General features: G+C 35.3%; 1 protein-coding gene across 1 annotated transcript in view; it reads right to left on the reverse strand.

The window, feature by feature from the left end:
* Positions 1-16,823, reverse strand: part of LOC101740430 (dipeptidase 1) — a 196,358-nt gene that overhangs the window by 75,372 nt on the left and 104,163 nt on the right. The window contains exons 3-5 of the mRNA XM_021352297.2: positions 9,406-9,453; positions 2,773-2,911; positions 2,090-2,246 (exon numbers count right to left, since the gene is read on the reverse strand). Of these exons, the coding sequence (XP_021207972.2) occupies positions 2,090-2,246; positions 2,773-2,906 (291 nt within the window). The 5' untranslated portion in view covers positions 2,907-2,911; positions 9,406-9,453. The remainder of the gene's footprint in view (positions 1-2,089; positions 2,247-2,772; positions 2,912-9,405; positions 9,454-16,823) is intronic.

The following is a 16,823-nucleotide window of genomic DNA, read 5'->3' on the forward strand; positions in this document are numbered from 1 at the left end:
CGTCCAGCTTATCTTAATACAATTCACAGGTAGTTGGATACAAATTTGTACCATCGTTAGTCGATCGTTAGTTTCACGGACACTAGACACAATAACGTAAGCCGATACGTCGGAGTTGGAAGCACGTAATACCGATTGAACTGGTCTAGTTGTATGCAGTGACATCGCGTTTATGCACTCTAGGGACATCAGATCGTTACGAGTATAGTCACGGCAGCTATATACGGCTTATAACATTTGTGTGCGGGTTTATAGATTATATTTAAATAATTATTGTATGATAAACATTTTCCCTGGATTTTTATACTATAATCCTGAAATCTATACTAATATTATAAAGCTGAAGAGTTTGTTTGTTTGTTTGATTGAACGCGCTAATCTCAAAAACTCTGGTCCGATTGGATCTGGATCTGGATCTGGTCCGGACTTCTGGTCCGATTTGAAAAATTCTTTCAATATTAGATAGGCTGTGGGCGATCACGCTAAGACACCAACCACACAAGCAGAGCACCAATAAAGAATGTTTCAAAATCAGATCTTTTTTCCCTTTTGAGAGGTTCCGCTGCGTGCGCTGCGGCAACGGTTAAAGTTTACTAAAATAATGTATGACAGAATTGTTCCTCTTTAAAAGTTCTAAAAAAAAAGTTCGCAACAGCATATGTCTATATTTTAAGGTTGGCTTACTATAGTGTTTTTAGCGTTTTTTATGCTAACCAAATTTGTTCTAAAATAAAGCATTATTTGTGAAGGTCTTTTTATGAAAATTATATTAATCCCTATAAAAATAAATACGCTATCTGTTACAAGTATTTAATTTTAAATAAATTTTCCCACACTTGATTTTAATGAGTATCTCGCTATGAGTATTTTAAGAAGTATGAGAAGATATCGCAGTTTTAAATAGCTCCTTAACATACTATTATTCAAAAATATTTTCACTTTCTATGTAAATGAAGTTGCGGGTAAAATTTAGCGTTATGACAAAGTAACTATTCCACGCAGACGAAGTCGCGGACAAAAGATGGTTGTATTATGTACGTTGTGTCACGTTAATTATTTTTCATTTTATGAGCCCTTAAATAATATCTAATGCACAATTTAATTGGCCATTAACACAGACGCAAGCTTCGTGTGCCATTGTACGCTTGCATTTGAATTTCAATTTAGTAATTGTAGTGATAGGAGCCAACGAGACGAGCCTAACCGTCTTCGTCAGCCGCATGAATTATCTGATTGCTTGATCGGAATCAGTACACCATGAAGCAATCCAGTACGTAATTATCTTCTAGTATGACTACATGTCAATGTCACTGTTAGCGCTTAGTCAGTATAGCACTATTGAACTGGTTGTTTTATTTAATAACAGAACCATTCACAACGTAATGTACACGAAAAGTCCTCGCCTTTTGCGAGCATTATTATCACATTGTATAGACATTTGCAAATAGCAGGATATTCCTCAAGTATTTTTGTACAATAAAAAGCAGCGGGCGCTAACGGCACGATCGCGTACGATCCTTATGTTTTTTTATTACTTGTGCACTGAGGATTTGTTTTGAGGTGATTCTATCATCTCCATTTTAACGTAAAACCACGTTCCGCCGAGATGTGCCCCTTCTTACAAGCGTTGTTCATGACCGCTTCATATAACAGTGGCGTTCTTTCGAAAATTGCTCAAAGCGGTGTTTTTTAAGTGCCACATCATAATATCTTCTATATACTATAAACATGAATTGCCGTTCGTTAGTCTCGCTAAAACTCGGGAACGGCTGAAATGATTCGGCTAATTTTGGTCTTGAATTATTTGTGGAAGTCCAGAGAAGGTCTAAAAGGTAGATAAATATGAAAATGCTCGGAATTAAATAAAAATAACAATTTTTATTTTCCTTTGATGCGTCCCCCGTCGGACGGATTCCTTTTGTTTGTTTGAACTTTATTTTATACAAAAGTTTAGGTCTTTTATTTATCGATTGAGGCACTACGATGTCTGCCGGGTCAGCTAGTTATTTATAAAAAGCGGCTTAAAAAGATTGACTGCGTTCATCAAATATGATTTTGCGTCAGAGACGTGATTGTTAGCGATACTCACTTGAGCTCCCACCATGCCCTCTCGCAGTCTCGGAAGATCAGTGTGGGAGTACTTGGAGATAGACCAGGGCTCCACCACGGTCAGGTCTGTGTCCAGTTCGAAGTCGTTCACTTGATTCCGAAGGAATTTTCTGATATTCCATGGCAGATCGTTATGCCTGCACAATTTGAAAATTCATTTGCTTATTGCTCCCTAATTTACTCGTTTTAATCAAATTTTATTTGTTTCAAGGAAAGCCAATAGCTTAGATTAACGTAACATTTCTTCATTGACACCTCGTGTGTAAAGGTGACAGCATTTGCGGTCTGGTATCTATGGGCTCTAGCAAAATTCTACAATTAGTTAAAATCTGAACTAGTACGCTAAAAACATTAAGCTATTATTTGTAGGCCTTTACACTGTCTATACTAATATATAAATCTACGGTAGTTTTTACGGATGTTCCGTTATAACTACTGAACCATGCATCGGATTGACTTGAAACTTGGTATTCATGTAGAAAATGCATATACTTAATGGATAAGCTAATATTTATATGAGTGTTGGTCTCTCTACACCAATTGCGGGGGCGTCAATGATGAGACTCTTTGTGGGGGTGAGAAATAATAATGTTAATTTTAAATACCCAGCGAAGCGGATGGGTACAGCTAGTTACTTATAGTTTTAATAAAGATATCACTGACCCGTCAATGAGTGGGACCTCCTCCAGGATTTGCTTCGCAATCTCCAGCCGTTCGCGATCGTAGGAAGCGGCTGCAACCACCGCGATGATTGCAAACAGCGCACATGCCACCAAACGTCTGTCGCAACGATTCATCCTCGCTAAAACAAAATAAATAAGTTAATTAAAATGAGAAACAGAATAAAGACTAAGGCATAGATACTAACAGTTTTTAAAATTTGAATGAATGTCTGAAAGGAAACTATTGACTTCACTACTATCTGATGGAGACATGATTTGAACCAGGTGATTTCATATTAATGGATATTGACATTTATATACTATTACCCCATTAGAATACCTAGGCTATTCTTCCTATTAGGAAATATTTTATAACATTATATCATTTCCATCCTGAGCTCGTCCAGCCAACTAAGAAAAAAATTGAATGAAAGCCTTTACTATGCATTTGTTGTAACTTACGTATTTCAAAATAATTATAAATTACTAGTTGACCCGGCAGACTTCGTAGTGCCTCAATCGATAAGACTTAAACTTTTGTATGATATAAACTTAAAACAAACAAAAGGAATCCGTCCGACGGGTGAGACATCAAAGGAAAAGCAAAATTGTTATTTTTATTTAATTCTGAGCATGTTCATATTTATCTTTTAAACTTTCTCTGGATTTCCACAAATAATTCAAGACCAAAATTAGCCAAATCGGTCCAGCCGTTCTCGAGTTTTAGCGAGACTAACGAACAGCAATTCATTTTTATATACTTATATATAGATTATTTAACACACTGTCTGTATATCTTACAAACCGTAGTCCCATTTCAAAAAGAGCTAACTCTGTTTAGTTGTAGTACATCCGCCCCGCACTGAACTTCAAGAAGCGATCAGTTACAATTAGGGTTGTCACGTACGGCACGGCACAGTTATTGTGATTTTATTTTACTGACAAAGATCGACGAGGTGGAAGTGCTATCTACAGCAGAACAGCGTTTGCCACTAAGGAACTGTACCAGTTGTAAGCTTATGTGGATAGTAAAAACAACAATTTTGCCTATTTCGTTAGCAAAACAAATGAGGCTCTGAGAAGTTGCTCGACTTGACAGGAGTATATGTATTGAAGTATTCCAGATGGTCTGTATCACAATTACGGCACAATCGTATTTATAGTAAAAATTAAAACTAGTTAATAATAATTTTGCGCAGGAGTTGTCGCCCCTTTCAACATGTCCTCCGCCTGAAGAACAATAGATCAAAGCGTGGCCATATTGTGTCTTTACTACTTCTACAGATAAGATGCGCCGGCGACATGTTGCAGGGGGCGTGGTTTAACTGGCTTTGAACACGGCACTCGGATCACCTGACGTGACGTAAAATCGTATGATTTCGGTGCTGCGTTGAGATGTGCGAGTTGACTTGCTCACTCGCTACAATATATAAAGCTGTGAGGTCTTTTGCCCATTTATAATCTATTTTAAAATAAATTTAATGCAGTTCGTAGATTTACATTTCATACGAGAAAGAATGGACCACCTGTAAATATTTTGAAAATGTGGGTGGTCCTAAATAAATTGACCGGGAAATTGAAACAATCACAAATTCAAAATTAGGTCGTATACAAATTTTTGAATGCAATACAACTAACTGTCTGTCGGATCACCTAGTGCTTAATACAATCTTAATTAAATACAATCGCCTTTTTGTTAGCAACAACACAGATGCATTAGGTGATCGAGAATCTGCGCTAATAAGTTAACCTTGATGCTCATATAAAATCTGGCTGATAATAAGCAAAGAGCCTCGAAACGAAACCGGCTTAATTGGAGAAATCCGCCACGAGCCAAGAATACTAATTAAACCGAGTCCAATTTTGTACGAGCCGATATCGTACCTTATCCTTGTTTATCGGCGAGAGAAGTGTATCGAGGCTGCATCGATCTATGTCTTTGACGATTTGTCGGAGGCAATTGGCTCCCCCCGATTGTTTTTAGGGGCTACGTTTTTTATTGTCTTACAGTTAGTTACAAGCTAGAAAACGATCTTATCTATATATTAGTTAATACGTGAAGAAAAACTTTGTACCCATTTTTACGAAAATTGCACAGACGGAGGAGTGTGAAATTTTACAAAACTTTAGAGAAGAAGTGCAGTTTTTTTTAAAAAATTTTATTGCCGTATAGGCAGACGAGCATACGGTCCATCTGATGGTGAGTGGTTACCGTCGCTCATGGACGTCAGCAATGCCAGGGGCAGAGCCAAGCCGCTGCCTACCGTTTAATACTCTCCACAAGCCTCGTTTGAAGAAAGACATGTCATAGCGCTCGGGAAACACCGGAATATTAATATTTTGTTTTAATTGTGCATTAAAAATACATTAAATCAAAAAAAAAAATACTGCGCACACTACCATGTATTTAGCACACACACACGCATAGGTATATACCACAAATATACTCGTTCAATTTTTTTGTTATTTTTGAAGTCTGGGGTTAAATTGAAAATATATTAGTATTGTTTGTCTTTCATATTATTTGTCTATAGCGTAGTCTTGACGAAATCTTTGATTACAGAAATGTAATATGATTTGGCCATAGAACCCTAGTAATGTTGTATGTATATAGTTTGATATATTATGTGTTAGTGTTTATTTTTATTATTTTTATTGTTATTGTCTATAGTATCAATAATTAAACTAATTAGATTGTACTCATCTACCCATTCATGTAAAGCTTTCCTTCTTTGAGAACGGTTAGCTGGTAGATAACTCAATTGTTGAGTTAAGCTCGCCATTTTTTATATCTTATCGCAATTACTGTATTATATTAACAGTGTGTACAAATAAAGAATGTTCAAACTTATAATTTCAATTGATTATAGTCGAACTTCGACTACTGGGGGACCACTAGTAACGATAATTACGTTCGCCACTAATAACAGCAATACACTTCTAAGCTCATTTCATACCACACGCACTTCAAGCGATTATTGATCTATGGTAGATGTCTAACTTTTCTATTAATTAGTTAAATAAATGTTATTGAGTATATATTTAGTCTTTTGGGTAAATGTTTGGTCTATCTTTATTTGGGGTGCTTGTGAGAACTATTTTATTGTAAATGTAGACGAAAACATTTCAGTGTGATTTTTTGAAACGATGTTTCTAGCGAATATTTTTGCAGGGTTTTGAGGACAATTGCTATAATAACTTATTGTTAGTGTAGGTAAATATTCGTTCCATCCCACGCCACACTGGTATCAGAGCTCATTGATAGTGTAGGACTTTTTGGCGGGAACGCGAGGAGTGAAGTTCTGTGATTTGTTTTATTTTGTCTATTTAGTGTTTCTTCGGGTTTAAATGTGTAATAATGGTGCTTTATTAACTGTTTAATATCTGTGAAAGTGCATAAATGTGGGAAAATGAAACAAAGCCGCTGGACGTAACTTCTCGGGATCCTCCAAAAAGTCCACTGAAAAAATCTTAGTAAATGACCACCATTTTACTGAGACTATATATTATCCCATTTCATTTCATTTAATTTCATCCCAGTTGATTAATGTCTCAAATTAATCTTCTTCATTTCATTTCACTCCATAATATCATTTTTCATACAAATATGAATATAAATTAAAATAAGACATGACTTAAAGGTCTCAGTTACCAGGTCATAAAATCCCTTTAAAAAAAAATCATTGATAGTGTAATTATGGCCATTCAAAATTTCTATTAGAATGGCAATCTCTCGAAAGAAACGCACGATTGCGTTTTTGATAAAGTAAAATGTGAAAACTGACTGAAAATTCTGGAAGCCACGGTCAGCGGCCGTCATCTTCAGTGATAAATGACGTTTCAACTGATTAAAGTATCAGAACAAAGTTTTAAAACGTAACTTTTACAGATTAATCATTTAACCGAAACAGGTCAGAGATTAAATGACGTCATGACTTAATTTTGGTTTAGATATTTTTACTATCGGAGAAGGACATGTTTGTCAGTGTGTTTAAAAAAAACAATACAATTTTTGTATTTTATTACCGTGCTCAGAAATTTTTTGCTAACAGTAATTGCTTAGGGATTCAAAAATAGTGTTTTAGATTCGTTTAATAATTTGTGGCGGGTAGCCATCATACAACGCAAGATAATTGACAGATGCCTGAATCTCAGTCACCAGTTTGTTGTTCGGAACTTGTATATATGCGCTTTATCTTGAAAATGTCGTAAGCGAGATTCAGGCATCTGTCAATTATCTTGCGTTGTATGATGGCTACCCGCCACAAATTCGTATTTTTTATGTGAATCGCCTTGATTATATCTATTTCTCTGATATCAGGGTCCCGTATTCATATTAAACTAGAACATCCTGGATTTCAATCGCCGAACGTGGAATTTTGCCAGTTATCGCACAAGTACCCGTAAGATCTACCGCCTTCGGCCCTTCGGTTTGCAACAAAACCCTCTCTGGATTCTTCACTCTTTATTCGATACGTTTTTTATTTATTTATTGCTTAGTTGGGTGGACGAGGTCACAGCCCACCTTGTGTTAAGTGGTCACCAGAGCCCATAGACATCTACAACGTAAATGCCACTTTAAGATATGAGTTCTAAGGTCTCAGTATAATGTGCGTGACCGGATCACGCAAGAAGCCGTTTTTGTTCAGACGTAGATACACGATAGATGTGTTAGTTAAAATGATAAATTCTCAAAGGATTCTCCAGCATCATATATATAAAGTGTGGGTCTGTTTATTTTCAATGCTGCGTAATGAAATAAAAAAATAAAACTTATTTTGCTGGTTGAACCGTAGTACATATTTGTATTTGTAATTTTATTTTGAGCCTTTCTTCAAAAAAGAAAATGATTTACTAAGAAAAATTTCAAGGCTTTTAAGTTGAGCTTCCTGAAAATACTTTTCGAGGAAAAAGTAACATTATCTTCCATTAATTAAGTGAAGTAACACGGCTTTCATTCCCGGATGTTTATATTTCGTTCAAAAAGTGAACCTAAAAAAATTATTACTTAAATAATGAATTTTATGAAACCTTTTTCAGTCAATTATTCTTTCAACAAAACAGCTGACAAGCTAATTGGACATCTCTTCTCTAATCTAACTTAAAATTTGTGCTTGTTGTTCGGCGAAAATAAATATTTTTATTCGTGTTCTGAGAGACAGCGTCGCTTTAGGTAATGAACATGAGCTTTGACATTTTAATTGTATTAAATCGTTCTCCATTCTTTGTATTTTATCATCGTTTTCGAGAAATTCAATCGCAATGTAAACTTTGTATTGTATCTTATCTTGGATAGGCCGTCACACTTTCAGAATGTGTGAAGTATTTTTAATACGCTTTTATTAGCTTCATATGTATGTAAGTATGTAACGGAATCTTTGAAGATGATTTTGACCCCCTTCAAAACGTCGGATTAACTCGAGATCTGGGATAACAATTAAGGACCGATGACAATTCAATATTTTAAACAATTTGATTCGTTATCCTTACTAGAATAATCAGGATTAGCGATTTTTTGTTTTCTTGAGACCCGGAGTGTCAAGACCAAGAAGGGAAACTAACAGGCGCGCCGATCACCTATTTCTCGGATAAGTTACCGACTGATGCAGATGAAATTTTTGAAAAATTGAAAAAATTTGATAGGAAAAATTGAAATTCAACTAAAAAATGAAAAATAAATTTGAGTTAAAAATAGTGCACGAAAAAGTGATTTTATTGCAAAAAAAAGCATGGAGCGCTTTTCAGGATATTATTAATAACTATTGATACCATACTTCTTTACGCTTTTTTTACAATAAAATCATTTTTTCTTACACTATTTTTAATTCAAATTCAATAGAATTTGTTTTCTATTTCTTAATTGAATTTACTTTGAAAGCATATTTTTTTAGTTATTTTAAACTATTATAAATTATTTATTACCTATACTGAACCTGGAGATTGCGTCACCAGTCAAGATCATCTTACATCTCTGAAATCTCGAGTGGCGAAATAATATATTAAGCCTCTAATCCAGTAGAGGACATCTATAGGCTGATGATGATGATGATGATGAATCGTTAACAGATTCGAACAGATGCAGGCTGGGTTCGCAACTACTGTACTAGTATAATTGTACTATTTAAATTACAGTTTCACTGCGAAATAGTACTCGGTTGTCATGGTCTCGCAGTTCCGAGGATTATCTTTTCAATTCTGCCAAGGTATTCGGATTGTACGTGCCTTGTGGATGCCTTCAGTTTCAAGATCTTTAAGGAGGTAAAGCCAAATAAGTTTTTAAAATGTTGGTAATGTTGATATTATATAAGGTTGAATAGTGTTTATGCCTGCAAATAGTATTTTTTTTACTAAGCAAATTTCGTCCTTCTTTTCCTGGACTTGGAATTACAAATTCTTTTACTGGACCCTTTACCATAGATGACCATTCGAATTGTGTGAATAAACTTAAAAAATTATTAAAATACAGTCATAAGTTAAAAAAAAGTTATAAAATCCGAATAAAAAAAACATCAAAATCGAAGTGAAAATTACATTAAGGTCCAATCGCAAGGCGTATATTCACTTGGAAGGAACGATCCAGTGAAATGTGCAAACGACAAAGCCAGGTGATACCCCGGCAGCGGAATCCACTTACCTCGCGTTAAAAACCCGGATAACTTAATTTTCTTTTTCACCGTCTGACCTGGAACACAGAGGGGTTTTTATTAAATTTCGCTTTCGTCTATACCAGTCAACCTATTACGCGCAGACGGGTACAATTACGGTACTTTGAATTTTTATCCTTTTGTGCTCGCGCGTACAAGATATATATACAAGATATGGTTTCATTGAACGAACTCACGGTAAAAAAAAAAAAACGAACTTTGTTATAAACAGAAATGAGAGGAGATTTCGGTTTCCCACCTTTCATCAAAGCTGGGGTTTGCCGCGAAAGCTTTGCGCTTTAAATTAGGTATTCGTGGAAGATAACGGCACTCTAACTTACAACACATCGCAATTAATTTGAAATGACAAGAAAATTCGTTTGATTAGACTAAGCATTAATTTGACCTCACACTTCGACACTTCTCACACTTTATTATATAAATGACATTTTGAAATAAATCGTAATTATTTTTTTATTCATGGCACTAAAGATGGGATATAGCTACTAAAAAAAAGAAAAATCGTTGGACAACACAGTGAAAAACTATTTTTTTTTTTATTGCCTAGATGGGTGGACTAGATCACAACCCACCTGGTGTTAAGTGGTTACTGGAGCCCATAGATATCTACAACGTAAATGCCGCCACCCACCTTGAGATATGAGTTCTAAAATCTTAGTATAGCTACAACAGCTGCCCCGCCTTTCAAACCGAGATGCATTACTGCTTCACGGCTGAAAAAGGTAGGGTGGTATACCTAACCGTGCGGACCCATAACCAGTATATCAGTAATCAGTATATCATACCACCAGTAATTGCGCAAATTATAATTTTGCGGGCTTAATTTTACAACACGTTATTCCTTCACCGTGAAAGTCAATCGTGAACATTTGTTAAGTACGTATTTCTTTAGAAAAATTGACCTGCGGGATTCGTACATCGGTGCATCGCTAAATACGAATGCACCGGACATCTTTAGGCCACGACGATGTCTTGTCTTTTCCTATTAAGATATATTTCTATTTTACATAAATATAAGAATATTTATATTTAATGTTAGTAAAAATAGTTATATTTTTCCCGAGTCGTTCAATTTAAATTGTGGGCCGCACATTAGGTCCGCAGTCATGCACAATGCACGACACTCTCGTATTCCGGACACGAATCACTCCACCACCGAACTTTATGCTCTCTCTCCACGACACGTCTTCCAAGCGCATTTACTAGCACAAATCAATTCGTGCAGGTCCAATAAAACTGAATTTGATAAAAATGTTCGTATGTAAAATCTAAACTGAGACCTTAAAACTCATATCTCAAGGTATGTAGGTCTCATTTATGTTGTAGATGTCTTTGGGCTTTGATTACCATTTAACCTCTTACCAGTTAAGCAATAAAAATTTTAAGCTATTGCATAGTTTTCATCGCGGGCTTTGAGCGCGGCGACCGAATCAAGAAATTCCGTAACGAAAATAAAACCTAACACCCCCACTCCGCCTACCAGGTAGCTCGCGTTCAACACATTGCGCTTGTGTAGTGTTTCTGAAAAAGCGCGCGACGTGACGTCGTACTGCATGCGCATCACGAAAAGTCTGCCCATCTCTCTCTCGCGCGGTCTAGCTTATGAGTGTGAAGGAGACAATTAATGTTTTGCTTTTGTTAATGTTTATAAATAAATATAGCGTGGTCTTATTTTATTATTGTTTTAACATTAAATTATTATTATAAAATTATAATTGCATAAGTTGATAAAAAATGCTACGCAATAGCTTTACTGCGTCAGTCCCCGAGTGCCATTAGTCTTTTTTATTATATATCGTATAATTGAGGCATGTTATGGCCATGTAACGAGCTGTGTAGTGCATTGTGTACATTTACCGCGTCTTCGCGGTCAACTAGAGGCTACATAATTTTCCTATGTAATATTACAAACGTATTCCGCTTTCATTCTTATAAAACTAACTTATCCTTCTTAATTAGCACTGTCAAAAAATATTTTTTTTAGTTCTCCAGACTAGGCCGAGCCTGTCTTGTGGGAACTAAGAGTTGCCAATGAACACAGGTATTCGGGTACAGCACGTGTTGGTTACAGGTGAATTGTTCTTTGAATACGTTACAAATGATAAAATCGTGTTAATATCTACCAATACAGGTAGTTATAAGAGTATATCAACTAATAGATTAAGTTTATTTGATGACATTTAATGTCCCTAAATATTAAAACCACAAATCTAGACAACGTCATACCATTCATTTCGTGTATAATGGCATAGTTTAAATGGATCTGAGCAATTAGGTCAAGGTCTGATCCGGGGCTCTAAGTCAGCTAAAACAAACAGAGCTCAAGTGTGAGTACAATAACTAGCGGCAAACACACTGAACAAACACACACATATGCTGTGCATGAACAAACCTACACACACCGACGGGTACACACATAAATACATACACTAAATCATACCGCATTTCGTGAGATTTTGCGCGTCAAATAGCAATTATCACGTCATTGGATATACGACTCTAAGCTCTAATCTATGAAAGTGGTTTTTTTAAGGATTCTCTCATTCTATTGATACGTAAAAGTAGCACTATAGCTTCATCGTAAGAAGTCGGGCCGGGCTTATTGATGTTGGTGAAACACTACCATGGCGTTGCTTACCATTAAGAAACCCACAAACCCCGTATTGGTTTCCAGTCAGAGTTTGTTTCTTCACTAAACTTCACTTCACTGTGGCTACTAGGTGGATATTGTTATTTTCTAAGATGTGCATGATATATATGTACTACAATGGAAAATATAATACGGACAATAATATGGAAAATCTCTATATATATAAATTAATTGCTGTTCGTTAGTCTCGCTAAAACTCGAGAACGGCTGGACCGATTTGGCTAATTTTGGTCTTGAATTATTTGTGGAAGTCCAGAGAAGGTTTAAAGGTAGATAAATATGAAAATGGTCGGAATTAAATAAAAATAGCAATTTTGTTTTCTCTTTCATGTGTCCGCCGTCGGACGGATTCCTTTTGTTTGTTTTAAGTTTGTTTTATACAAAAGCTTAGGTCTTTTATTTATCGATTGAAGCACTACCAAGTCTGCCGGGTCAAGTATAATAAATAAATATTGATTCCGTTTGACAGTATCACTAATCTCTACACCTTCAAATTAAGGACATAAACAAGTAAAATGAGATTAGCCCTAAGGGATTCCTATATATTATTGTTTCGACAGTGAAGGATGAACGTGCCAACTCTTGGAGGCTCCGCACGCAGCAATAGCAGTTTCTTTTGTCCATTCGTAAGAGGATAAATGGTGTTTAGGCACGCGATCATTTCGCTATTTTGTTGGATCGTACTGAAAAAATCAATTGTCTAATTCACTTACGGCTCTATTAATTCATATTAGTGGTCCCGCAGTCCCGTAGTCGAGATTCGACTATAATTAATTGAAATTATAATTATTAGTATGGTTATATTCTCATAGACTATTATACTTCTATAATAACAGATTTCGCCAAGACTACACTATAGACAAATAATATTCAAGATAAACAATATTAACCTATTTTCAATTTGACCACAGACTTTAAGCATTAACTAAAGTTTGACAATAAACAATGAGTATATATATACATAAGTGTGTGTGAAATAAATGGCAGTGTGTGTAATGTTTTCTTTATTGATTTAATGTATCTTTTATGCATTATTTAAAAAAAAAATTTGTATTGTTCACTTCTTATCTATATTCTCTATAAGTGTGGAAAATTTCATACTCCTCCGTCCGCGCAATTTTCGTAAAAAGGGATACAAAGTTTTTGCTTCACGCATTAATATATAGAATGCCAATCGTCGTTCAAATAACGAATACGTCTTTTCATAAAATTTTATTATGACGTCAAAGTTTATTTATGAAATTATAACGATTACTAAAGAATATATTATTATTTATTTTTTTAAATTCGCTCGTCCCATTACGTTCTCACGAATGACTCTCGTGTCTTATGCAATGAGAGAACAAAATTTTATAAGATATGTAAATGTTATACGTGTAAATATGTAAATGTGGGCAGACAAAAGAAACATTGCATTTCAAGAACGGTACCCGCGGGTTTTTTAACTCCTTTGGTGTGTGCAAGAAATTCATCAGGTAGACAATATACTGACCAATATACACGACGTTACGACATGCAATATACTAGAGAATATTAATATTCAGGGAATACTTCCACCTAACCTTTACTGGTGGTAGGACCTCTTGTGAGTCCGCGCGGATGGGTACCACCACCCTTCCTATTTCTACCGTGAAGCAGTAATGTATTTCGGTTTGAAGGGTGGGGTAGCCGTTGTAACTAAGCTTGAGACCTTAGAACTTATATCTCAAGGTGGGTGGCGCATTTACGTTGTGGATGTCAATGGGCTCCAGTAACCACTTAACACCAGGTGGGCTGTGAGCTCGTCCACTCATCTAAGCAATAAATAAAAAAAACAGCACAAACACATACTTGTGTTGATTGTGTTGCTTACAAGTAGTGTTTTAAGCTTAATGTTACAAACATTGTTATGCATTTCATTCAATGCATTTTTTAAAAGGTCCGTTTCTGAAACTGTCTTCTGTAGTAATAAAAGAAAAATGGAGTTGTATCAACAACAATACAGCAAGGCAGGATTGTTTACCAGTGTCCTTTGAAACGGACAAACTATTCGCATGCGGGATCTTCTCGCATGACACGACTAACGCTATTGTCATGTCGATGACGTATGACCTCATTAACTACGCCATCGTGCGTGTTTCTTGGCGTTTATTCGGTAGCAAGAAAGCTAAGCCTTTTGTTTTGTATATGTACACTCGCATACTTACGCGTATAATCACATAAAGACGGAGAATGTACGGTTCAAGAGCGGCTCTTGACGCTTTGAGCGGTAGGCTTAATTATTAAGGAATTATTAAAGAACTTTTAGATTACAGAGAAGAAAATAGTCTTATATTTGTATGGTCACTGGCAGCCCTAGAATATACAGAGATGAGGCTTCGAACTCTGCCTTAAGATGCACGGTAAGATGACACTGGAGGTTCCGGTAACTGCTTAGAACTGGGTAGGTTTTGTGCCGGGAATTACAGTCATGTTGGAATTAAATCTTAGAAAATTGGGATAAAAATTAGAGGGTATATTTTAACATGCGCACAATTCGTATTGTATATGTATATAAAAAAAACTTTTTCAAAGTCACAGTGGTGAGTTCACGCGGTAAATAGCTCACAAAATACGTTCAGAACGTTTTGAGTCGTATTTACATCAACGATCTTGAAAATAAATGCTGTCAAAGTATACTTCTGGTCTTTTACCACTGGCTTATGCTGTAATGATAACCATGACGATTCTAAAAATCTGTTACAAGGTTCGTTAATTTCTAATTTATTACTATAGTCTCATGCATACGTCAATGAATCAAGATCCAGAAAAAAACACTCGCCAGACACAAAAGAAATCAATTTAGAAAGTTGTTTCATAATATTTGCGACAGTAGAGTTTATGTGGCTTACGCGGCTACGTGCTACGTGCTACGATGTTGTTTAGCTCTGTAGCCTGTCTGTAGAGCCGCTACGGCTTACGCACGGCTTACTCGATAGATGTAAACTAAATATTAGAGGACATTTTGTAACGAAAATCAAATTAAATCCAATACATATTGGTCTAATTCTGATGATCTAGCTAGACCGATAAGGAAGCAGCATAAGAATTATCAAGATGTGCAATTGAGATAAAATGATGTGAATACTGACTTATAAACAGCCCGGAATGTGTTTTCACCGTATCATTAAAATATGCCACAACATTGGACTACAGCTACCGGCCCTTGGAGAGGCTGGAGCATAGCACTTTATTTATATATTTAGTGTTCCATATTAATCTTATAGGCCGACACTCAAGCTACCTCCACATTTCCTTCAACACCCACCACCTCGATCGATCTTCAGGGCTTATTGAGGAGGTCTTTAAATATGTGCAATTGCTCAACCACCACCTAAGACTTCTAACACGGTTCGCTGTTAATCGATATCCACAAACACAGTTGTGAAGTCGATAATGATTTGGGATAATTAGTCATATTTTATTGAAGATGTAAATGTTAGTAAGATTCATGAATACTCATTTTTCCTGTAATCTTGTTGTGCACAGTCGTTTGATTTGAATATTATTTATTTATATTTTATTTCAGTTTTTTTTTTTAAACCATAACATTGAACACCAATATTGACAGCTTTAACTAAATTTACAGCAAAAAGAGATAGATATACAGGTATAGTACACCAGTTAATTCTTCTTTGTTTTGCTTTTAGTTATTAAGAATATGTTGTAATTATTTTATTATAGCCCTTATCACCGTTTATAAATTCATAAATTAATCATTATTCATATTATACGTCCAAACCTTATTCGATATTCTCTTAACAATGAGTTTCCTTCAGTAATATAATACTTGAGACACTCGCATATCAACCACATGCCTTTATTTTCCTTTATAATATGTACACCGTACTACACTAATCTCAGACATTGTAAATTCTATCAAAACTCTGCTATTTACAAAATAAGAAAATCTTGAATGATTGATTTTCTTTAAGCTCCATTAATTAAATTTTGTTTGAAAAACAAAACAAGGAAGATGTCGCTCAACTTATAATATATGTATGCCTATCGACATATGTATGTACGTTTATCACAGCGTCTACGAGTGTGTAATTTTGTTTCAAAATGTCAAACAAACTTTGATAACACCTGCCATAGAATTTGACATTTTGTAGAAATGCCTTTTAAAAGTGAAATGTATAAATTTGAGTATATAGGATGGTGGTGGCATTTACATTGTAGATGTCTATGGGCTGCGGTAATCACTTATCACCAGGGGTTCTGTGAGCTCGTGCACCCATCTATGCTTAAAAAAAAATGTCAAAACACTATTCTTAATGCTATCAAAAATATAAATACACAGAAAACTGTTGACAACATTTTATAAAATCATTAATGATTTGATTTCATACCAGACTCGAATGGGAATTACTAGTCAATAAGCTTTTCTAAATTATTTACATGATCAAAATTAAATAAAGTAAGTAAATAAATCCTATATTTATATTCTGTGTATTTTAATCGATTTCGCTAATCAGCGTGAGTATCAGACTCCGAAAATTAACTGTTTCACAAAAAACATTAATTAAAATTATAATTTTTTTTTTTTTTTTTTTTTTTTTTATTGCCCTTGTAGGCAGACGAGCATACGGCCCACCTGATGGTGAGTGGTTACCGTCGCCCATGGACTTCAGCAATGCCAGGGGCAGAGCCAAGCCGCTGCCTACCGTTTAATACTCTCCACAAGCCTCGTTTGAAGAAGGACATGTCATAGCGCTC

This window comes from Bombyx mori, chromosome 1, assembly GCF_030269925.1.
Source record: "Bombyx mori chromosome 1, ASM3026992v2".
NCBI classification, from domain to species: domain Eukaryota; kingdom Metazoa; phylum Arthropoda; class Insecta; order Lepidoptera; family Bombycidae; genus Bombyx; species Bombyx mori.